The sequence below is a fragment of the Sciurus carolinensis genome, chromosome 6, assembly GCF_902686445.1.
Source record: "Sciurus carolinensis chromosome 6, mSciCar1.2, whole genome shotgun sequence".
NCBI classification, from domain to species: Eukaryota; Metazoa; Chordata; class Mammalia; order Rodentia; family Sciuridae; genus Sciurus; species Sciurus carolinensis.
In genome coordinates this window covers 64523035-64547043 of record NC_062218.1, presented here as the reverse complement: position 1 = coordinate 64547043, position 24009 = coordinate 64523035, and the positions used below count along the sequence as shown (strand labels likewise).

Genomic DNA, 24009 nt, shown 5'->3' with positions numbered 1-24009 from the left:
CTGTCTTGTTTTCCTCCTCATTTAATTGGTTTTCCATATGCAGGTTCAGAAGTGGAGTTTTGCTGAACGCACTGTCCCTGAGTGGGAGTAAACTATCACTGGTATCAGGGGAAAGGGGAGGAATTTTCGAGTTAAGTCCCTCCTACCTACTTTAGAAAAGTGTTAGAGGGAGAACCAAACCGTATTGGTCAGCACAGATTCACATTCTGCCCTTGTGTGAATTGTCTCATGACTGTTAGGTGCCTAACAGCTGGCACCTGCTGGGCGTTGGGGTGGCGGGGAACCAGGGCTTCAGAAATCTCCAGAGAGCTGTCTGTTGGACTCCACAATCAAGCTACAAAATCACCTGCAAATTCAGGAACATTTAAGGTGCTCTCTGGAATGGTACCTTTTCAAAGATGATCTGAAGGACTGGAAGAGAGCCCTTGCCTAGCCATGCACGAGGTCCTAGATTTGGTCACCAGCACTGCATAAAAAAAGGGGAGGGGGACACCCAAAGTGATCTGAAAATTTGGTGGCACTTTAATATTTCATACTAAATCAGGCAGAGCAAAAAAAAAAAACCATCTTTTTGTATTGCTGTTTCAGACACATTTCCAGTTTTATTTGCAAAGAGGGATTGTGTTCTGACTCTTGGTTCATGTGAGACCCTGATAGCTTCTCAAAAATACAAAACATCCTTAGTTTCAACTGGGCTGCTGCCAAGATCTAGGGTAGGCTAGAAAGAGTTGTCCTGAATGTTTGCTTTTTTACCTTTGGCAAGCAGCACCTAGTGGCCCTCATTGCAATGATTATAGGGTGTATGTAACATGCTGGGGTTTGGGCCATGGACAGCAGTACTGTAGAGGGCTGTCCTTGGAAGAATGCCAACTGGCTTCAGTTTTCTGCAACTGTAATTGTCACTGTTACTACCCCAGTATGGGTTTCTGGGCTCGGGATGCCCCGTATCACTACACTGCCCAGAGAGACCAGTCCTGCCTGACAGCCATCATGGACTGAACCACGGACAAGGCGCCCTTTCCAAATTAAGTATTAAATTAGCATTATTTCATCCTTATCCAAAAATGTGCTCAGAGCCTAGACGGGCCTTTCCTGCACGCTGGAATATGAACGGTACAGTGCAGGAAGAGCTCAGCCTTCAGCAAGGCGTTTTGGATCGTGAGGCTTTGTGGTTGGGATTTCACTAAATGCCATGTTGGGGGCAGGGGAGTCTCTCTTCTTTCATCCCGAGCCAAAGAACAGACGGCTCAGCCTGCTTCATGCTCATCATCTTAATCACAGACTGAAAATGAATATTTTTGGTTAGTTTCCTTTTTTATATATATACAAAATGCCTATTTATAGCCATTTGTTGACGGACTCTACCAATTACTTGAAAAAACGTGTATTTAGAGAGAGACAGACTAAAAATGTGAATTGGATGGGTAGCTATCATCCTGTATTAGGTCAGCCTCGTGTGAGGCAGGACGAGAGTGGAGAGGCAGTTGGCACATGATCACTGGTGCCAGGACTGCCCATCTGCTTTCACTTTAATTGGAGGAAGATTAGAGCAAACACACACTCTCCCTCTGTCTGTCTTACCTGTGTTGTTACATGCTCGCTGGACCCCACGTTCCTGTTTACATGGCATTCTGTGTCCAAGCCCAGCGTGGCCGCTTTCTCCATGTCACCCCTTGTGCCAGGTTCTGTGCCCTCATCCTGCTCGCTCATACTTTCCTCTCCCCTTGTCCATTTTCTCCATGGAATATTTGGTTTCTGTGGTAACCACTCTTCTAGTCCAACTCCTCCTTCTTGGTCTTTTGGGGGATCCTTCCCCTCTTTGTCTTTCGGCATTGGTTTTCTTTGGCATTCCATCCTCTCCCCTTTCTCTTCCCAGACCACATGCTTCTACCACTTCAACTACAGCAGGAACAAGTCCAGTTGGGGAGTCTGGGACTTGGCAAGGCATGGGGACGTTGGAGAGGAGTTGCTATGGAAGCTATCTTATGGGCTGTCAGATGTACAGAGTGTGTTTCTCTGACTCCTTGCCCTCCACCTCACCCTGGGCATAGGGCTCCAAAAAGGCAGGGTGGCTCAGGGCGGCAGTGTGTAAAGACAAAGCAGCCAGAGGGAGTGCATAAGCTATTGTCCATGGAGGAGAAGGGGACACACAGGCTGAAGAGATTGAGCCTGTTTTTATGGCCAAGGCCAGCAACAGTAGAGAGATGGCAAATTCCCCTGTCCACAAGGGCAGGTCCGAGCACGACCAAAGGGTCAATGAGTGAATGAAGAATGAACGCTGGCCACTTGGTTCCCAGGTTCGTCTGGGTTTGAGGCACTGGAGAGTCAATGGGCAGAAAAATCTGGGAAGAAGATAAGATTTTGGAGTCTAGAATCCACAGGGGAATGTTGAAATAGAGCCTTGGGGAATGAAAACATGTAAAGATGAAGAGGGAAAGAAGAAAAAACAAAGGCTGAAAAAGGACCTCAGGCAGAACCAAGTCAGCCTGATGGAGCATCTTTTGTGTGCTAAGTACCACTTATGTGGGAAGTGTTTCATGTCCTTCTTCCCACTTGGAGACTGGAAGGGAGGAACATTCTGTAGGGAGAAGGACATCCCAAGAAGACAGACAACTGTTCTGGGGTTGTGACTCAGTGGTGGAGCACTTGCCTGGCATGCATGAGGCACTGGGTTCGATTCTCAGCACCACATAAAAATTGAATAAAATAAAGGTCCATCAACGTCTAAAAAAATAGAAAAAAGATAGGCAGGCTTTCTGCCTGGATCACCTTTGTCAAGATTTCCTTTACCTTTCACATCTACCCTGTCCTTAGGGTTCAATAAACCCCACCCTCCAGGATCCTCCCCTCTGGGATCCTCCTGGGGACATTTGCTTCTGCTTGGAATCTTCCAGCACTTTGTGCATTTATTCATGTCGGCCACAAATGTTTATTCCACTATTTTAGAATCTTTGATGTTTTAACAAATTATTTTATTATTACCTCCTAGGCTAGTTTATTCATTCTGATTCATTCTGAGAGTTTAGTATCTAGCACACATAGTGATTAACAAAATAGAAATTAGTTGAATAGAAAAATGAATAGTAATATCTAAGTTATTTATTCAAGATTCAATTTAATCCATCAGATGCTTTCTCGTCAGTCCATTTCAGACACACATGACTTAATTTACCTGGATGGTCGTGAATTGAGGATTCTTTGAGTGGTTGTTTTCTGGCTTTTGGTTTACATTGTTCAATTGACACTCCTGGCTAATGTCAGACATTAACCAACCATTGACGTTCCTATAAAACAGGCACATTCTCTGAATACTTATTTTACACAATTCAATAATGATTAACATTTGAACTCTGTCTAGGTTGAGCAAACCACATCAAAGCACTTTTTTCACTAGAACTTTTAAAATATCAAATATGGACTGAGTGAGTAGGTGTCAGAGAAATTGACTTTGTAAACTAAGAATCATAAACTTAGATTCATTTGAAATATGTCACATGGAGTGCATATATATAAAAATTATGAGCATTTTGATTTTCCCCTTGTAGGTAATAAATAACATCTGTAATATTCCTCCTCACCTTTTTCTGATTAGCTTCATGTCTGGCATATTTTTCTTGACACTCCTGTTAACGTCTTAAGGATTTCACCAAGGACAGACAGGATTCTAAATAAGGGGTGTGGGTGTAACAGAAACTTGCGTCAATCAGGTTTAAGTCCAGAAAGGAGGAGAATTGTTAATGGTGGTCAGGCTGCCCTGCTTACTCTTCCCCAGGTACACACTGGCAGAGCTGCACAGGCTCCAACTGGCGGGAGTACCTGGGAAAGAGAAAGGGCACGTGGGGCCACCTCCCCCTGCTGACGCGGCTCCCCAGACCCCCTCATTCCCCACACCTGTGCCTATGTGGGTGCATCCAGGATGCACCCTGGCCACAGGCTTCCACTTGGTGTCAGTGAAGCCCAAGGGGTCCCCTGGGGGCTGCCAAAGGTGACCCAAGGTGGAGGGAGGTTGGACAGCTCTGCTTTTAGCTGTTTTATGTAAGGGGCGACTGCGCAGTTTGTTTAGAGGGAAGATTTTGCCACATAGTCCAAAAAAACACTGCCTTAACTGAATTGGGTAATTTCAACAACTATTTTAGTCATAATAGTGGTAAATAATAATTGTTGACATTTATTTAAAGCTCACTATGTGCCAGGGATCCTGCTAAAGACCTTCAATGTACTATCTCATTTAATTCTCCCAAAAAAACTATGAGATTGTTACTCATTTTATCATGAGAAAATTGTAAAGTGCCCATGGTTATAGGGCTATTAAGTAGAAGAGTTGGTCAGGGAGGTCGGGCTACAAAGCTAAGGGTCTCAATCCTGTGCAAATTCAGCAATCAAGTGGCCCTGGCAACTTGGATAACTAAAACCCAACAAAACAGATGTTTATGAAGTGCCTGTTGTAGTCAGGCATTAAATGATGCTTGAACTCCACTTAACTCTGAGCTTCACTCTACTCCTGTCACCGTCCCCGCTGGCCTCACCTAATTTTGGAAATGTCTGATAGGCAGAGAGGCAGATAAGTAAGGGCGGAAGGAAAAGCTGTCTTGAACACCCTCCCTGAGCGCCCGGGCTGATCCAGCCTTCTCCTCACCCTCCCCAGCCTCCTTTCCATCATCTCACCTTTCCTTTTACTCCCCCGGCCCTCCTGTCTTCTTTCATGTCTTCTTTTTGCTTCCCTCATTGTTCTTCTCTTGCTTCTCTTGGATTCTTCCGGCATAACCCCAGGGCAGGGCTCATCTACTCTCTCTTCAGCACTAGCACATCCTCTGTTCTCAGTCCTCAGCATTGGTTATGGGGCCTCAATAAACACTTCACATTTTAATTTTACTTCAAGTATATGTATCTGAAGACTGTTGAGTCCATTCTATTGTGTCCCCCAAATTATGTATGAATTAGAATTGTCCTCTTGAGCCAAGAACCCTGGTGTTTTGTTGTTGTTGTTTAAACAGGGCATAAGATCAGAAATGGGAAACCAGTCCTCAAAATTAACAACGAGCAAAGCGAGAATCCATGAGAGCTCTGAGAGCTTACAGTGAGCCTGAGAAACAAACTCCCACAGGGTGAAGGATTCCAGTAGCATGGTTAGATATTTCAAAAAGCCTCAAGAAATTTTTATGCTGAAGTTCAAGTTGCAGCAGAAACTGTATAATGATGATCTCTGGTGTCTAAGGTCAGGTACGCTACAGGGCCTCCTACGACCTCTGCCTCCACCCACATGGCATGGTGTTCCCACTTTACACCCCAACCCCTGCACCGTCACCCCATCCCTGCAAAATCATCATCATTACCATCATCGTCATCACCATCAACAACCTACTCAGCCTTCCACTTTCATACGGACCTCGCTTCTTTGAGGAGATCTTTTCTTCCCGCTACACTAATCTAGTTTTCCCTTGGCAGCTGCCTCTGACCTCACAGTGTTATAGGGTTAGGTGGTCAGATGCACCTTAACCTTGATGACTTTCACCCTAGGTTCAATCTAAACTGAAAGGGTTTCTTTTGGTTGGTAAATTGGCTTTGTCCATGTTCCCAGTCTGATGGCAACTGCAGTGGGAATTCGGGAGACCTGTAACTGGGGTCTTTATACCTACGATCTCACTTCCTCCTCCCAGTTATCCTGTGGGTTAAGCAGTATTGTATCCTCGTTTTACATAGAAGGAAACAAACAGTGTGGTTCAGTGACTTAATAAGACAACAACCAAGAGATTGTTCTAAAATCCTCTAAAATGCACAGTGACTTCTCTGACTTCCTTGTCAAAACTAAATAGTAATGGCATAAGGCATGCTACTGCTAAATTCCTAGGAGTTCTGCACCTCCCAGGTTTCCATCTGGGGCAGCCATCCATGCTGCTGCTGGGGAGCTTTTCCATCTTCAGAAATTAAACCAAGGAGGCCAGTAGAACATCAGCTCAGAGAGTGGGGTTCCAGCCCATATTTTTTTTTTTATTTATTTTTTATTGTATACAAATGGGATACATGTTGTTTCTCTATTTGTACATAGAGTCAAGGCATACCATTTGTGTAATCATACGTTTACATAGGGCAATGATGTTTATTTTTTTTCCCTTCCCCCCACCCCTCCCACCCCTCTTTTCCCTCTATACAGTCCTTCTTTCCTTCATTCTTGCCGCTCTCCTTATCCCTAACCCTAAACCTAACCCTAAACCTAATGCTAACCCCTCCCACCCCCCATTATATGTCCTCATTCGCTTATCAGCGAGATCATTCGTCCTTTAGTTTTTTGAGATTGGCTTATCTCACTTAGCATCTCCAATTTCATCCATTTGCCTACAAATGCCATAATTTTATCATTCTTCATTGCAGAGTAATATTTCATTGTATATATATGCCACAGTTTCTTTATCCATTCATCCATTGAAGGACATCTAGGTTGGTTCCACAATCTGGCTATGGTGAATTGAGCAGCAATGAACATTGATGTGGCTGTATCTCTGTAGTATGCTGATTTTAAGTCCTTTGGGTATAGGCCAAGGAGTGGGATAGCTGGGTCAAATGGTGTTTCCATTCCAAGCTTTCTGAGGAATCTCCACACTGCTTTCCAGAGTGGCTGCACTAATTTGCAACCCCACCAGCAATGTATGAGTGTTCCTTTTTCACCACATCCTCGCCAACACCTATTGTTGGTTGTATTCTTGATAATCGCCATTCTAATTGGGGTGAGATGAAATCTTAGGGTAGTTTTGATTTGCATTTCCCTTATTACTAGGGATGTTGAACATTTTTTCATATATCTGTTGATTACTTGTACATCTTCTGTGAAGTGTCTGTTCATTTCCTTAGCCCATTTGTTGATTGGATTATTTGTATTCTTGGTGTAGAGTTTTTTTGAGTTCTTTATTAGATTCTGGAAATAATAGCGCTCTATCTGAGGTATGGTTGGCAAAGATATTCTCCCACATATTTTTTTTTTAACAAACTCATTTCTTTATTTGTCCTAATTAGTTATACAGGACAGTAGAATGCATTTTGGTACATCGTACATAAATGGAGTATAACTTCTTATTCCATTGGTTGTGCATAACGTAGAATCATACCTCCAGACAGTATTTTTTAGGAAATAGTTTTTATAGAAAAACCTTTATTTTTAGACTCACAATGCTTTTTAAAATAGAAAATAAGGCAAGATTGTACACACCCGGATACATACACCCTTACCACACAGCAAGATGAGAGTGCCACCTTGGCCTAAGCCCTCTGTCATTGGGACATATGAAACCATGAGCAGAATGGAGAGTAGAGCCACGTGTGGGCCAAGTGCATGTCTCCAGTTAAGGACTGAATGAGCTGCGGTCCCATGTGGAAATCCAGGCTCTGGGCTGTGGGCCTCTCACTAGCTAGCACAAAAAGGACCCTAGTGCCTTAAGTTTTACTTGGAGTTTGGAATTCTTTGAACTCTTCACTAGATTGACCAAGAAGAAATGACCAGCCAATCTAACGTTAAGTGCAACTTAAACTTTAATGTAAACTTTGAGATAATTGATTCCCATAATAAACAAATAGCCTACTCTTTTTAAAAATGGAAGCACAAAAGTTGAAGGTAGTATTGGTGTTTAAACCTAAAACCACACCTGATGGGATTCCAAATTAGAAAACACATTGAAACTAAGCTTGTGGAAAGGTTGGGAAAGTCTCCACAGCCCATGTGGGTGAACTTTAAATAAATATGCCCACATCAAGTGTGAAGATGGCCTCACACTGGCAGGCAAAGTGTCAGTGATGGAATGAAATCTTAGACTGATTTTGGTAGATTTTAACAATGATTAAGAACAAAGAGAGCTCAGTGGAAATGAGCAGCAGCCAAACCACAGGACAGAGAAGAGAATAAACCCTTAAGTGACAAATCGTAGCTTTCATCCACAAACACTGTTTTCCCCAACCCTATTCAAATTCTGGAACATAAACAAGGAAGCACATATAGGTCCTCAAACCTAGACCATGGAAGTAGGTTTGTTTTCTGTGGAGTTTTTGTTGTTAGGTTTTATTTTGTTTTTCTGGTATAATAATGACTTCTGCCTAATTTTCCCAGGAAAGAGAGTTAAAAGAAAGAAAAAACTATATTGTACTGATGATAGCATTATTTTATAGAGATATTGCAGGGACTGAATAAGTTTACATAGGAAGAATCCTTAAAATAGTGTTTTATGTTTATGAGCATGTAGTGCTTGTAAGAATTAGCCATTACTAATTAAGCATTACTATCTTTAATGCTGATCATGTTGACTGTAGTTTTACAAGATAGTAGACACACTATGCTAAGCATGTGTGCACCTTGCCTCACTGACTATTGTTAAACTAATTTTATAGCTAGTAAACTAAAGCATGGGAAGTTCAGAAATTGCCCAAATGGCAAAACTGGTAACTGTTTTAGTCAGTGTTTTTACGGCTGTGATCAAAAGACCAGACAAGAACAATTAGAAGAGGAAATGTTTATTTTAGGGCTCATGGTTTCAGAGGTCTCAGTCCCTAGATGGCCAACTCTATTCCTTGCGTATGCTAGGTGAGCACTCTCCAAGAGGAGCCATCTCTTCAGCTTCCCAACTCCATTCCTTAGGGCTCAAGATGAAGTGAACATCATGGTGGAAGAGTGTGGTGGTGGGAAGGAGCTCAAGAAATCACACCAGGAAGCAGAGTGAAATGACTCTGAAATGACAAACGCATACCCCCAGTGACCCACCTGGTCCAGCTACACCCTACCTGCCTACGGTCATCACTCAGTTAATCCCTATAAGGGGATTAACACATTGATTGGGTTAAGACTCTCATAACCCAAGCCATTTCACCTCTAACCTTCTTGCATTGTCTCACACATGAGCTTTTGGGGAACACCTCACATCTAAACCATAACAGTAACATTTGTTACACATTTATCCAGTCTACATTCTGGACTTAGTAACAAACATTTTCAATGTATCATCACATTTAGTCCACATAATATTGTGAAGCACATAAAACGAGGAAACTGAGGCCTAGCAAGTTCAGCTAGTGTCAAAGTCACAGGGCCATTGAGCAAAGGAGCTGAGATTTGAACCCAAGCAGCCCACTTTGTACTGCTATGCCCTGTGGCTTTCTGGGAGAAGGGTTGGTGGAACCTCGCTTCAGTCACACAGTCCTTACCTGCATCCTCATCACCATCCCCAGCACTGCTTTCCTTCAGGTCCTAACAGGAAATCTTCCTAAGTCCCATTCTCTTCCCATGCCCAGCTCCTGTTACTCAAGCAGCATTTCAGAGAGAAGGTGACCTAGACCATCCTGTTCACCCCTGTGCTGATGCTCCCTGCCCAACCCCTTGCCTCTACCCCTACGGCCAGAAGATCACCCTTCCCAAGGAAGCGTGGCCTTCCAAACCTGCGGAAGCTCTGTTAGAAACATTCCATCTACTGAGCCAAATGGTATTATGTGCCTTAGTCTTTCTGTTTTTGTTTCCTCATCTATGGAATGAGGAATGGGTGGGTTATAAATGGATTAAATTAGATGCATACTGCTTAAAACAATGCCTAATTATGTTACATTCAACAAATGTTATCTGTTATCACTATTATTTTTATTATCACTCCTGAAAGTTTTATAGGATGAACCCAATCCTTTTGAATTGCCCCCTTTCACCATTGTGTCAGCTGCAGCCTGCCCTCATCTCTCTATATCCAGGACACGGTACTTGTCTTCCTGATGACTACATCTGTTTCACTTCATTCTGACCTACATGCATTGTCAAGAACTGCCCTTCCTGGGTATCACTTAGGTTCATCAATATCCTCTTCAGAAGCCAAACTGGTTCTTGCTTGCTTTCATATTTGCATGGGTATAAGTTTCTCTCTTAACTTCTTGCCAATCCATACACACATGCTGTTTTCTTTGGTCTTGAAAATTTCCTATCTTCTCTGAACTTCCTCTTCTTATTTGCAGGCAGAAAAAAAAAATTAAAGCATTGTGTAGTTAAAAGCTTCAATGTTTATACACCAAAATGTTAGTAGCAACTAATAAATTTACAGGTTTTTTTATTTTCCCATTTATAGTTTTCTGTATTATTCAACATGTATATAATAAAATCTACCATTAGAAAAAATAATGTGTTTTATAAAAGTATAATCATAAACTATACTAGACTAGTGATTTCCAAACAGTCAGGAAGATGCCTTATACAGCCTAGCGAGCAGGATTGCCTTTCATGAAAATCAGAAGTGACCTTAGGCATTCCCTATTTGGTGAATCCATTGTCTATCACTGATCTTTTGAACTGCATGGTAACTTCAGATGCTTTCTTCAAACAAAAATTAGAAAAGTACACTATATTTAGTGGATACCACAGATTCTTGCTCATAGATTGAACTACTCTGTTGGAATAGAGATGGGAACCTGGACCCCTACTGACCAACTCGCCACCCCATCTGAAGATAGCTCTTGAGGTCTGGAACTCCTTCTAGGAACTTAAGCTTCAGATTTTACTCAGATAAGGAGCACCGTAAGTTTATAAGATAAGGATTTCCTTCATTTGCCCTAAAATTTTCTGCTTATCTCCTTTTTCATGTCCCAAATCAATACATATGGCTGATTCATCTTATGACTATTTCTGTCTGATCAGAAAGCTTTATTATCTCAGAGATGGCTTTCAGCTCAGAAAAAAAAAGAGAAAGATGCATTTGTTTTTGCCCAGAGGTTAACAAACCCAGTGTCCCTTTCTTATCCACCATGGTGATGGATGGAATATTTGTCACTTCTAATTTGTGGTCTGAAACCCTTTGCTCTCTTGGCTTCTGTGATGTCCTGTTTAACCAGTTTTCTTCTTCATATTATTTCCTTCTTCTCTACCTCACTTGCTGACAGCTTCTCTTCAGCACTTAGTGCTCTGTTTCTGGACTTCTGCTTTGCTCTTGCTCCAGTCAACTAATCCATTTCCAGGATTTGGTGGTCACTGCACGGTAGGCAATAGCCAAACCAGTGTGTGCCTTCAGTCTCTGAGACAGGTCCAGTGCTTTAGCCCCAGCGTGTGCTGGATATATCCACCTTGACTTTGTATAATTCCTCAGGTCAGGATGCCTAACCCTGCACTCATTCTCCCCACAATTTCCTGCACCAGCATCTCTTATTCTACCAGTATCAATAATATTCTCCCAGTCACCAAGCTCTAAACCTTAGAATTTTACTTATCTTTCATAACCTTTTGCCATCAAATATCTTGGATTACACCTTCAAAACTTCTCTTAGATCTCTTTGCCTATCACTTCCTGTCATAGAATTTCAGAACAAAATGCTTTATTACCACATAGTTGTTAATCGACAAATACTTCTTAAATCCAGATCTAGTCCAACTGTCAAAGAAATATTAAAAGTTTGTTCACATTCTAAGAAGTCTACCCCTCCTCTCTATCATTCCAACAGTCTATTCCATACACTATCAATTGAATAATGAAAACACCAATTTTATAAGTAAATATTCTTGTGAATATAGATACAAAATCCTCAACAAAATACTAACATATGGGGGGATGGGAGGGTCCAAGGAGGTGGGAAAGGCAGTGGAATAAGATGGACATCATTACCCTCTGTATATGTACGATTGCACAAATGGTGTGACTCTACATTGTGTACAACCAGAGAAATGAAAAGTTCTACTCCATTTGTGTACAATGAATCACAATGCATTCTGCTGTCATGTATAACTAAATAGAACAAATAAAAATACTAACATACAGAATCCAGCAATATACAAAAAAGATTATATACCAGGACCAAATAGGATTTATCCAAGGAATATAAAATTGACTTAAGATCTGAGAAGCAATTAATATAATATACCACATTATAAATAAAGGACAAGAACACAAAATAATCTCAATAGATACAGAAAGCCTTTAAACAAAATTCAACACCACTTCATGATAAAAACACTCAAACTAGAAATAGTAGTCCTGTTCAACTCAATAAAGCCCATCTACAAAAAACCTACGCTAGTATCACATCTAATGGTGAAAGACTTAATGCTTCCCTCCTGAGATCAGGAATGAGACAAGGCTGTCTGCTCTTGCCATTTGTATCAACATTTTACTGAAGATTCTAACCAGGAAGTTTAGGCAAGGAAAGGAAAAAAAGACACCCAGTCAGCAGGGACATAAAACTATTATGATCTTGGCTATGCAAAATCCTAGGGTGCAGGGTGTAACTCAGTGGTTGAGTGCGTACCCAGCATGTTCAATGCCTTGGATACAATCCCCAGCACTGGAGAAGAAAAAAGAAAAAAACTAATGACCCCATGAACTCTGTAATTCTCCTGTTTCTGCATGGCCCTGAGCTCCTCTTTCCTCAACTCAGTTAGGCCTGGATTTGCTTCGTAAAAGACTTTCCTAGTATTTTCTGCAGGCCCTGCTGTGGGGAGGTTCCAATACAGAATTTAAACTCTTCTCTCTCTTCTTCTCTCCCCTTCTCTATATATGTATATCTTTAAATAATCTATTAAGGACAGCAACAGGAGAGTTCTAACAATTCTAGTGTGAAGCCAAATAGTGATCTTTTAGTGCTTTGGGGCTGGGGTGAATAGATGGGCAACCATGATTTTGATTGCCCCTATTGCTCTGCATTTGCCAGTTTATTCTTTTGTTTCTACTACCTGACTGTTTGGCCCTGTCAAACAAGTGTCAAAGTTGTGGTTTAAAAATGTTTAGTAACAAAACAAGATGTTGTAATGACACAAAGCCTTATAAAAATAGTTGTGGAGTTCAATAAAAGAAGTAAAAAAGATAAAACTAATGAGTCAACTGAAAAGCTATTAAAACTAAAGTTTGGCAAGGTTGCACAATACAAGAACAATATACAATGGTCATTTGTATTTCTATATAAGAGCAATCAACAAAGCAAATCTGAAATTATGAGAAGGCTCACATTTGCAGGAACAGCAAGAAAGAATAATAGTATTTGTGGATATACAAATAACCATGAGGTTTTACACTCTAAATGGGTGAATTATGTCCTATGTGAACTGTATCTCAGTAAAGCTGTTAGAAAAAATAATTCAATCTTTAAATCTTTTGTCTCCTTGGTAATTAGAAGAAAAAGTGATAATTTCTACAGCCCAGTATTCAGCACTTTCTTGAGTTCCTTTTGCCATCTATTTACCTTCACCTCCCACAACAGCTATGTTACTTGTCCTTCAAAGGCACTAAATTGTTGGAACTGTGTCTTCCATTCTTCAATCTAAAATTCCCATCTTCTCCTTCTCTGCATCCAATTTAGTCTTTCCTTGCTTCATTAAGCTTTCTTGTGTGCTCACCATCCATGTGCCAAGGCCCTGGGCTAAGACTTGGGGTTACAGACATGAATCAGACTTAGAACATATCCTCAATTTTTTTTTTTTTTTACTGTAAAAGTGATTTATGTTGCAGATGACACACAGGTGCACTTTTTCAAATCTTCTGAAGTCCCATTTCATCAGTCTTTCCTCTGTACTTCAGCCATTATCAACTTCTTCCTACTGTGATCTTTTAAGATATTTACCGTTAGACCTTAGTCACATTCTGCCTTGTATGTAATACTTCATGCCTCCATCTGTAATACTTAGCTTCTTGGTTAATTTATAATGTCTGTAACAGCGGAGCTCATACGTATTCATTTTCCATTGCTGCTGTAACAAATTACCACAAACTTAATACCTAAGATGACACCAGTTTTGTGGGTCATACGTCTGACCCGGGCCTTCCAGGGCTGACATCGGCAGGGACTCTAGTATAGAATCAGTTTCCTAGCCTTTCCCAGCTTCTAACCACGGCCCCCTTAGCTTAGCTTAGCTCCTGGCCCCCTTCTCCACCGTCAAGGACGGCAGTATTAGTCTCTCTGACCCTTCTCCTGGCCATGCCCCACTTTTACCAAGGTCAGGAGGTACTCCTTGCTTCTGTGGACTCAGTGTGATTCGATTGGATTCACCAGATAATCTAGAATAATCTTCACATCTCAGAGTCCTTGCCCTTCATCACATCTCTTTTGCCACATAAGGTAACATATTCACAGTTCTAGGAAATAAACTAGGAGCATGGACATCTTTGGGGGCCATTATGATGCCTGCCTCACCCTGTCTTAGATGTCCTTGTATTGCATAAGAATTTCACACCCTACGGGTGGATGGATAAAAAAGTAATTCTATGCAAGCACTAAACAAACATGAAAGTTAAAACTGGGGTAGATATACAAGGTAGATGTGAAAAGTGAAAACATTATTAAAAGGGCTTTTTTTTTTTTCAAAATAATGAAAAGAGCAGTCAACAGAAAGTCATACATCTAAATTTGTGAGAACTTAATGGCTGGGGAAGTAGCTCAGTGGTAGAGTGCTTGTCTGCTGTGTGTGAGGCCCTGGGTTCAAGCTCCAGTACTACAAAAAAATAAATAAATAAATTTTCTCTGCTAGTTATTTTGAAATATTTAATCAATTGTTGCCAACCATACGTAGCTATCCTACTGCGCTTCAGAACATTGGAAGTTTTTCCTCCTATTCAACGGCATCCCTACACCCACTAGCCATGCTCTCTCTACCCACCCCCCACACCCTTCCCAGGTTCTGGTAACCACTATTCTGTTCTCTACTTCTTTGCGATCCACTTTTTTATTTATTCCATATAAGTGAGAGCATACAGAATCAATATAATCTTGATTCAAAAACAAGATAAGGAACATTGTCTTGAGCATAGAGGCGAAATTTCTTAACAAAATGTGGATAAAGCAACAAATAAAAGGTATAAATGTCATGACTATAAGGGAATTATTCTAGAAATGCAGGATTAGTTTAGCATTTAAAATCAATCAATGTAATTAAATACATTAGAAGATAAAAGAATACATTCTCAAACAGAAAAGGCATATGTTAAAACTTAACACCCATTTATGATTTAGAAAAAAATTAGTAAATTGGGAATAAAAAAGATGATTTTTGATAAAATATAATCTACAATCTATAATCTATATTGAGATATTTAATAGTAAAATGTTAAAAACTTTTCTCCTGAAATCAGAAATGAGTCATAAAGTCCCACTATCACTACTTTTATTCAGAATTGTGCTAGAGATTTTTTCCAGTGTCATAAGGTAAGAAAAAGAATTAAAAAATGGAAGGATAATCTATAGGATTTATTTTCATGTGACATGATATAATGCATAGAAAATCCAAAGAATCTATAAAATTTGGGACTAGAAAATCCAAAGAATCTATTATCTATAATTAAGAAATAACTTTAGCAAAGTCACTGTAATACAATTTTAAAAAGCCAATTTTATTTTTCTGTCAGCAACATTTAGAATAGTTGTAGCAAATAATATTGACCAGTTATGAATAAGCCTAACAAAAGACATGTGACTTCAGACAGAAAATCATAAAACCTTATTAAGAGAAAAATTTCAAAACCTAAGTAAATGTCAGGATTCACTATACTCATTAATTATAAAACAGCATTTGAAATAGTCCCCAATTGATTCTTAGAGTCAGTACCATTCTATTCAATATCCCAGTATGACAAGCTGATCCTAAAGTTTACACCGAAAGTATTAAAGGCCAAAAATGATGAAATCAATCTTGATGAACAACAGACTTGAGGGACATATGCCACCAGCTAGAAAAACTTGCTATCATTCAACAGTAGATAAGACTGTGGTATTAGCATAAGGATAGACAATAATAGGGGATCAGCATAGAGATTCCAGAGCTGTGCTGTTCAGTATAGTAACCACTAGTCACATGTGACAACTAAAATTAACTAACATTAACTTAAATCAAATTCACAATAGCTAAACTATGGAACCAACCTAGGTGCCCTTCAACAGATGAATGGATTTAAAAAATCAGGTATAATGGAATATTACTCAGCCCTAAAGAAGAATGAGATTATGGCATTTGCTGCTAAATGGTTGGAGCTGGAGAATATCATGCCAAGCAAAATGAGCCAATCCCAAAAAGCCAAAAGATGAATGTTTTCTCTAATATGCAGATGCTAATTCACAATGAGTGGGGGAGCTAGGGAAGAATGGAGTGACTTTAGATTAGGTAGAGGGATTTGAAGGGTAAAGAGGGGGTCTGGGGATAAGAAGGATAGTAGAATGAGTCAGATTTTATTACCCTGTGTACCTATATAACTATATGACAGGTGAGATTCTACATCATGAATAACCAGAAGTATGAGAAATTATTCTCCATTATATATGATGTATCAAAGTGCATTCTACTGTCGTGTATAACTAATTAAAACAAATAAAAAATTTAATAAAAAAATAAGTTCGGTTTCTCAGTTGCTCATGGCCACATGTGGCCGGTGCCTGCAGCATGGGCAGCACAGGTTCAGAACATCTCCATCATCACAGAAAGTTCTACTGGACAGTGGGGCTCTGGAGACACTCCATGTTCATCACTTCATGTTGAAATATTGTTTTTAACAAAGGCATCACTGCAGTTGATAGGGAAAAGAATAGTCTTTGCAATAAATGGTATTTGGTCAGTTCAAAGCTGAGGATAGCAAAGTTCTCATAAATTGGAATACTATATAGCAATAGAAATGATGAAGTACTGGAAACAGGCTGGATCCAAGCAATGTAGATGATTCTCACAGACATTATGTGGATCAAAAGCAGCCAGAAAGCAGAGTGACGTATTATATAGTTCCAGTCACATTAAGTTCAAAAGTTGGCAGAATATTTCAGCTAGTCAAAATCAGGATAGCAGCTACCTTGGGAAGAGGAGGGAGTACAAAGGCTGCCATAAAGAATAATAAAATTATGGCATTTGGCAGATGGATGAAATTGGAGAATATCATGCTAAGTGAGATAAGCCAATATCACAAAACCAAAGGATGAATGATCTTGCTGATAAGCAGATGATGACACATAATGGGGGGTAGGAGGGGGCAAGAATGAAGGAAGGAGGGACTGTATAGAGGGAAAAGAGGGGCGGATGGGGTGGGGGGAAAGGAAAAAATAACAGAATGAATCAAACACTATTACCCTATGTAAATGTATGATTACACAAATGGTATGCCTTTACTTCACGTACAGAGAAACAACATGTATCCCATTTGTTTACAATAAAAATAAATTTTAAAAAATTTTAAATAAAGTAAGCAAATATAGTAAAAATGCTATCTGATCATCCTAATGTGTTGTGTTATTCTTTATCATTTTCTCTTTAATTTCTCCAGAGGAAAAATACAAAATTGAGATAATAGTGTCTTTCATTGTTTAGTCTTAGCCTTATTTATTGTTTAGGTGTTTTGTGTTCCTGTTGGCTTTAAGAAAAAAAGTGCATATAAATATAAGTATGAATGAGATAACTGTTTCCCTTGTTTTGTTAACATTCACAAAGCATGTTTGTTTTATTTAACATTCTTGGATATCAAAACGTGGTTTTCATACAAACTCGTGAGGAAGAAGACATGAGGGCTCACAGTTTTACCACAGCCTGTGTACTAAGAACCCACTTCCTGTGATAGACATCCTCACACACTTCCATCACCAGAAGCATCTGTTTGTGTTGGAGTCAAAATATCACAAGCAGAAAAGCAAGAAGTCAAAAAGAGTTTCCTCTTTGGCGCTAAAGATATATTGCTGTGTGATTACTAAGACTGAAGCTCTGAAACCACCAGTATTTACTGGATCCGTCTCCATATGTGTCCACAAGGCCAAGTTTCAAAGGCTTACAAAGAATGGGACTTCTGCCTCTTCCACCCCTGGCCATGCTTCCTGCTTCACACTTGCATTCAAAGTCTGGAGAGCACCCAAACCGGCTTTGGTGGGGAGGGGGGCATTCTCAAAGTTTTTGTTTGTTTGTTTGATTGTTTAGTAATTTGTGACAGGGTCCTGCTCTGCTATCCAGGCTCATCTTGAACTCCTGGGCTCAGGCAATCCTCCTGCCTCAACCTCCCAAAGTGCTAGGACTACAGGCACTCACAGTGCACCCAGCTTCTCAAAAGTCTTTTATAAAAGGAAGGTAGACGACTAGTTTTGTCACATGGTGGAGTCTGCACTTTTATAGATATACCACACACTGTGGCAATTAGTTACTGGACTGGTAATTCAGCAACCCTTTGAAGTGCTCCCAAGATTATTTCTGTAACTGTATTTGAAAAGTTAACAGAGAAATATCAACTTAAAACAGACTAAATATTAGGCAGCTAAGTTCTGAATTGAGACTTTAAAATCTGCTCACATAGGAGTGAGGGGAGGGAAACTCTGCCCCTTGCCCTCATGGATCCACCAGGGTCTTGAACTAGAGTTGAACTCCCACCAATCCTTGTACCCCTTTTCCCAAGGGCAGGTGAAGGAGGGAGTATCCAAATAAGAAACTTAGCATGCTCAACCTAGATCCTTTTGTGTTCCTAATTTCAGAGCTAGTGCATCTCCTCCATATATATAAGCAGTCTTGTCTGCACTGTGTACTCCTAGGGAGTCCAGTGATTGTCCGGCAAGATCAATGGTGGTATCTAGGTCTTTCTAAGTCAAGGGTCAGTTATTAGCAAGTTTTCTCTGGCATGGATCTGAAGCTATGTTCTCTCTGATTGACTTTATCAGTAACAAAAGCAATTTTTTTAGCCCCATCTGTCTGGCTTCTGCCTCTTAATTAGTTCCAAACTCAAGAGGGGGTAGATATTAGTCATTGCTTCCCTCATAAGCCTAATAATCAATTACTACAAGGCCTTGAAATGATAAATTAATGTATTGCATGATACCAACAAATAATGTGTGTACCAAATTTATTCTCATACTCGTATTCTGTCTGAATAATTAATTGAGCATTGCTCACTTACTTTTAGATTGTATAAGAGTTGTTTTAAAATAAATATACTCTTTCCATGGTGTGCTTGAATTCTCCTACCTTGAGGCAGACTGCACTATCATGTGTATTTTATAATTTATTACACTATCTACTTAGATATAAGTATGCACAGAAATTGTATTTAATTTATACATTTAAGAGCAAAAAAAACCCAAAGATTCAAAAGAGCAACTCACTGTGCTGTAATAGAACACTGTTCTGCATATGGCCAGCTGCACATTGGCAGAATGCAGTGATTTTAAGGATGAATTAGTATTGTAATCTCTTTGGGGTTTCCTTTATATTTGTGGTGGTTTGTGACTGACATTTAATGTAACTATAGCTTTCTTTCTATTTTAATAGAAGATTCATTTCTGTAGTGGTACACACATTTGCACTCCACTGGTGAATAAAAGCTACTGTTCAGCAAGAATGATATAAACTGCTGATTTATAATGACACATTCCAATAACAGCAATCTTAACTCTCCAAACTATTTCTTCTCAGGTCCAGGAAGCAGCATGGCTCCAGCAAAGGATGATTCTTCTCTTCCCAAATATTCAACCTTTAACACATCTATCCATGCTGCCATTAGACTAGGAAATTGGAAACTCCTCACAGGCTTCCCAGGTAACGCTTAGCTTAGCCAAGGTCCCTTCCTGCAGTGAACAGGGGAGGGTTGTGTCCTCTGGGCCGTATCTCCAGTCTCTCTGCATCTTGGGATTATATTCCCTTGGCCATTTCTCTGGGAGAAGAGGGCTTATCCCTCCCATTCTAGACATTTCCCATCTCCTCCTCCTTGGCTCCTCAGGGCTCCTAGGACCTACCCCCTCCCCTCACTTTACTGAGATACCTGAAATGCAAGCTCGTTATTCATATCTTTTATGGTCCCCCTGATACGTGCCACAAAGAAGACAATGACTTATTCAAGGTTTTCTCGTCCCACTCTGAACACTGCTCCCAGTGACTTGGCTTCCACTGTTGCCATGGACCAAGTCAGCTTTTCCACCAGAACATAAGAAAAATTTTCTGAAATAACTACTGCCTTTTGTAAAACAGATCTCTGGGACTGCTAAATCAGGAGCTAATGAGGAGGAATGGTTGGGAATGCTCCCTCCCGCCACCCCGCAATTGAGAATTAACTGTAGTAGGAGTGAAAGGAAGGAATTCCATTCAAATGCTTCATGGAAAATATGGATTTCAGGTATTTGTGGCTGTACAGAGAATCTCTGAGAGCTATGTCCTCAGCCAAGGTGAAGCTGGGGAAGGAAGCAGTTTCTGTTTCCCTGATCATAGTCTCTAAGAGTGACGTGTTTTACAGGGACATTTTGTAAAAAGTAGTAAGATGGTTAAGACTGTGAGGAAGTCAGACAGTGCTTATAATGGGGGTGTTCTTGGTATTTGCAGCAAGACAATTCATCATTTGGGACTGTCCTGTGGATTGTAGGACATTTTAGCATCACTGGCCTATGTCCAGTAGATACCAGAAGCACTCTCACCCCGTCATTGTGATAACTAAAAATTCTCCCTCACACACACTCGTGTGCACACATGTCTAGAAGTCCCTGGTCGTAAAACAGCAAGGCATGTGTCATTAAAGCCCCAGAAGTCGGATTCTGAAACAAAGCTAGAGACAGCACCAAGCACCCATCTTTTCAGATGCGCACACCCATGAGCCAGCACAGCCTCATCCCCAGAGCTCCCTGAGATTAGCCATTGCCTACAGTGCTTCCCCAATAAACACTTCTGTTTCCTTGCCAGGCTGTGGTTCCTGGATCCCCCCACCATCTCAACACAATGTTTCTGAAATACCCTCATCGGACCCACCAAGCAAGACCCTGTGGCTCTTTGATATTGATCAGGACCCGGAAGAAAGACATGACCTGTCCAGAGAACATCCCCACGTGGTCAGGAAGCTCCTTTCCCGCCTGCATTTCTACCAGAAGCACTCAGTGCCTGTGTATTTCCCAGCGCAAGACCCCCGCTGCGATCCCAAGGGCACTGGCGCATGGGGTCCCTGGATGTAGCATTTCAGGGAGGTTGGAAAGCATTTCTGTTGCAAACTGGACCTCAATTCTTGACTCATGTAGCCCTTTGTCTCACTTGTCCTCCCACTCTGGGTTCACCTGGCCCTTCTCATGCTCTAAACCACACCAGGGAGTCCAGTTTCAACCCTAGTGCATTTAAGAAGCTGATAAAATCTGGAATGCTCCTGCCATTGGCTGGAGCTTGTGTCTGCAAGCAGGGGTGGCTGAGTTCATCCGCTCTTGCTAAGCTCTGGGACAGCTGGGAACTTGACAGGGGAAGTTCTCATTGAGTCCTAGGGGCTGGAGCAGCTGGCTCTTGTTGCCTCGCAAGTCAGACATTAGATTTCCCTCTGCCAATAACCAGTTTTATTGGAGTGACTCACATTTCTTGTAACGAATGAAGGGAGCAGACAATTGTTAATGGTTCTGTTGGCCGGGAGTTCTCTGTCTGTGAGAGACTGTGCTTAGGCCTTCCATGTGAATGACCTCCCTCGGCTCACCCCTCACTTACTCATCTCAGCACCAGCCTGAGGCCCACTTCACTAAGGTCAACACCACAAAATACCAACACCTTGGTTTTGGTTTTTACAACAAAGAAATTTTTTTTAATCCTAATTTTTTTCCCCAGCCATTGCTCATTCTGTCTAAACTTCCTGTTATCTCCAACTGTGACTCTACCTGCCATTCCTTTTGACTTCAGTGTCCTGTGGGAAGGCCACTTTGCCTGAGACCTGCCTTCCTTCCATTTCTAATGCTGAAGCCAGAGCCCTGCTCAGAGAAGGTGGCTGGGTTGCTCTGTAATCATGGGCAACCCAAGAGGAGCCAGGTGGAAGATGCATGGGTCCATGGCATCTGTCTGCTAAGGGTTTCTCCTGAGTTGCATGGAGGTCGTCATCAATATTGTGGCTTCAACTCCTGATATATAACAAGTTGTACTGCTATTCCTGAGCAGTAAGGAAAGACTTCTATTACTAACTGCTCTGTATTATATTGAAGTAAGATTACTGGAAGGATATGGTGCTAGAACTGATGGCATTTATTACCTTTACCCAACTCCTGGGTTGACAAACACCCGGCCAAATGTCCCCTGTAGCCCCGAAGCCTGTGGCAGAAGTATAAACTAACTGAGCCTGAATGTTACTCCTGCACCCTTCCAGCCCCAGGGCTGTAGGTAGCTGTTAGTGTCCTAAGATTGGAGACTTCCACTATTTGACACCTGTCTGTTCTCCCTATTGTACCCTTAAAAGCTGTCCCCAATTCCATTTCCTTGTTTGCTGTGTATCCTGGGGATTTTCTATAATCAATGGGTTTAAAGAGTTTTAAAGAATACTTTTAAAAATCTATCATTCAAGATTTTGTTTTATCCATTATTGACTCTATCTCATTAGACTGATTCTATGCAAGATGAAAAGATTCATGTTGTTATAAAAATATCCATGTTATTTCTTTCCAAATTTGTTTACCTTTAAAGAAGATTTTGTTTATTTAATTGTGAGCTTTTCTTTGTGACTACATGATTCTTCCAGATTTAGTGGGTAAAATAAAAATAACCATTTTAAAAATATGTCAGTCATGGATATGGGACTCCTTGGGATAATGAAAAAGTTCTGCAACTTGGTAGCAGTGATGGCTGCACATCGTGCGCTCACTCAGAGCCACTGAGCTGTATACTTCAACATGGTGAAAATGGCAAATTTCATGTGATGAAGACCTTATCACAGTTTTTTAAACTTGAAAATTTTATAGTATGCGAATCTTATCTCAATAAATCTGTTACATAAATAAATATACCAGAATTATCACAGTGAAAAAAAAAAAATGTGTCAGACTTTGCCCTAGGATTATACATCGTAAAGTAAGGTATTAGAGGTGGAGCAAAAACAAAGCACTAATGGAGTGTACTCATTTTCTATGACTGTGTAGCAAATTATCCCAAAACTTACAGCTTAAAACAAAAAGTTTGTTATTTCACACATGAGATGAGAGGGTCAGAAATCTGGGAGTAGTTGAGCTGGGTGGTTCTGACTCCTGGTCTCTCTGACTCAGTGGTTAAGACGTTGAGCAGGGCTGTGGTCATCTGAAGACTTGAGTGGGGTTGAAGGCTCTACTTCTGAGATGACTCACCAGGGTCTTGGCTGCAGGCCTCAGTCCCTTGATACATGGGCATCTCCATAGACTGCCTAAATGTCCTCAGATGGGCAGATAACTTCTATCAGAGAGAGAGAAGCAGGGAGTTACAGTGCCTTTTATGACCTGGTTTCCACATTTGTACAGCCCTTGCTATTGGGATGTGGTGGAACCTTTAGTAGGTAGAGCCTAGTGCACAAAATTAGGTTATAGAGGGGCATGCCCTTGAGAAGGATTTTGGAACCCTGGTCTCCTCCATTTCCCCCCTCTTTTGCTTTCTGGTCACCATGAAGTAAGGGCTTCTGTCATACAGTCTCACCATGATGTGCTGCCTTGCCACAAGACTAAAAGCAATGGGCCAACCAACCATGAACTGAAACCTCTAAAACAGTAAGACAAAACAAACCTTTCCTCTGTATAAGTTGATTTATCTCACGTATTTGTTTCAGTAACAGAAAGCATGACTAACATATAATTAAGAACTAATTTTTTTTTAATGTTTGCTATATACTGCTCAGTGTACTGAGGTGAAAGGATTAAAAATAACCAGAGCTGATGTTTGTAAAGCTCAATCTTTTTTTTTTCAGTATTGGAGAATGAACTCAGGGCCTTGCTGATGCAGTGCAAGTGTTTTACGACTGAGCAACATCTCCATCCCCTGTTTAATCTTAATTATTGGAGGCTGACTTGGTTTTCATCTTTTACATTCTTTCAATATCCAATCTTTATGCAAACATAAAATTATTTAAATCAAGAGAATAAAAAAGGAAGAATTATTTAATGTCTTTCTACAAGGCACATCAGAGAAATAACAAGTATCCATCAGAAGATAAATGGATAAGGAAAATTTAATACATAAATAAGAGAACATTTTTCAGTTCTAAAAAGGAACCAAACTCAGGAGACTGAGCAGGAGGATCACAAGTTTGAGGTCAGACTGCAACTTACTGAGATTCTGCCTCAAAATAAAAAATAAATAAATAAATAAAAAGGGCCGGGGATGTAGGTCAGTGGGAG

The 24009-nt window shown here is 40.6% G+C and overlaps 1 protein-coding gene across 1 annotated transcript in view; it reads left to right on the top strand.

The window, feature by feature from the left end:
- Positions 1–23073, top strand: part of Arsb (arylsulfatase B) — a 196060-nt gene extending 172987 nt beyond the window's left edge. Inside the window, exons 7-8 of the mRNA XM_047556044.1 lie at positions 19346–19468; positions 20600–23073. Coding sequence (XP_047412000.1) covers positions 19346–19468; positions 20600–20865 — 389 coding nt within the window. The 3' untranslated portion in view covers positions 20866–23073. The remainder of the gene's footprint in view (positions 1–19345; positions 19469–20599) is intronic.
- Positions 23074–24009: the final 936 nt, after the last annotated feature.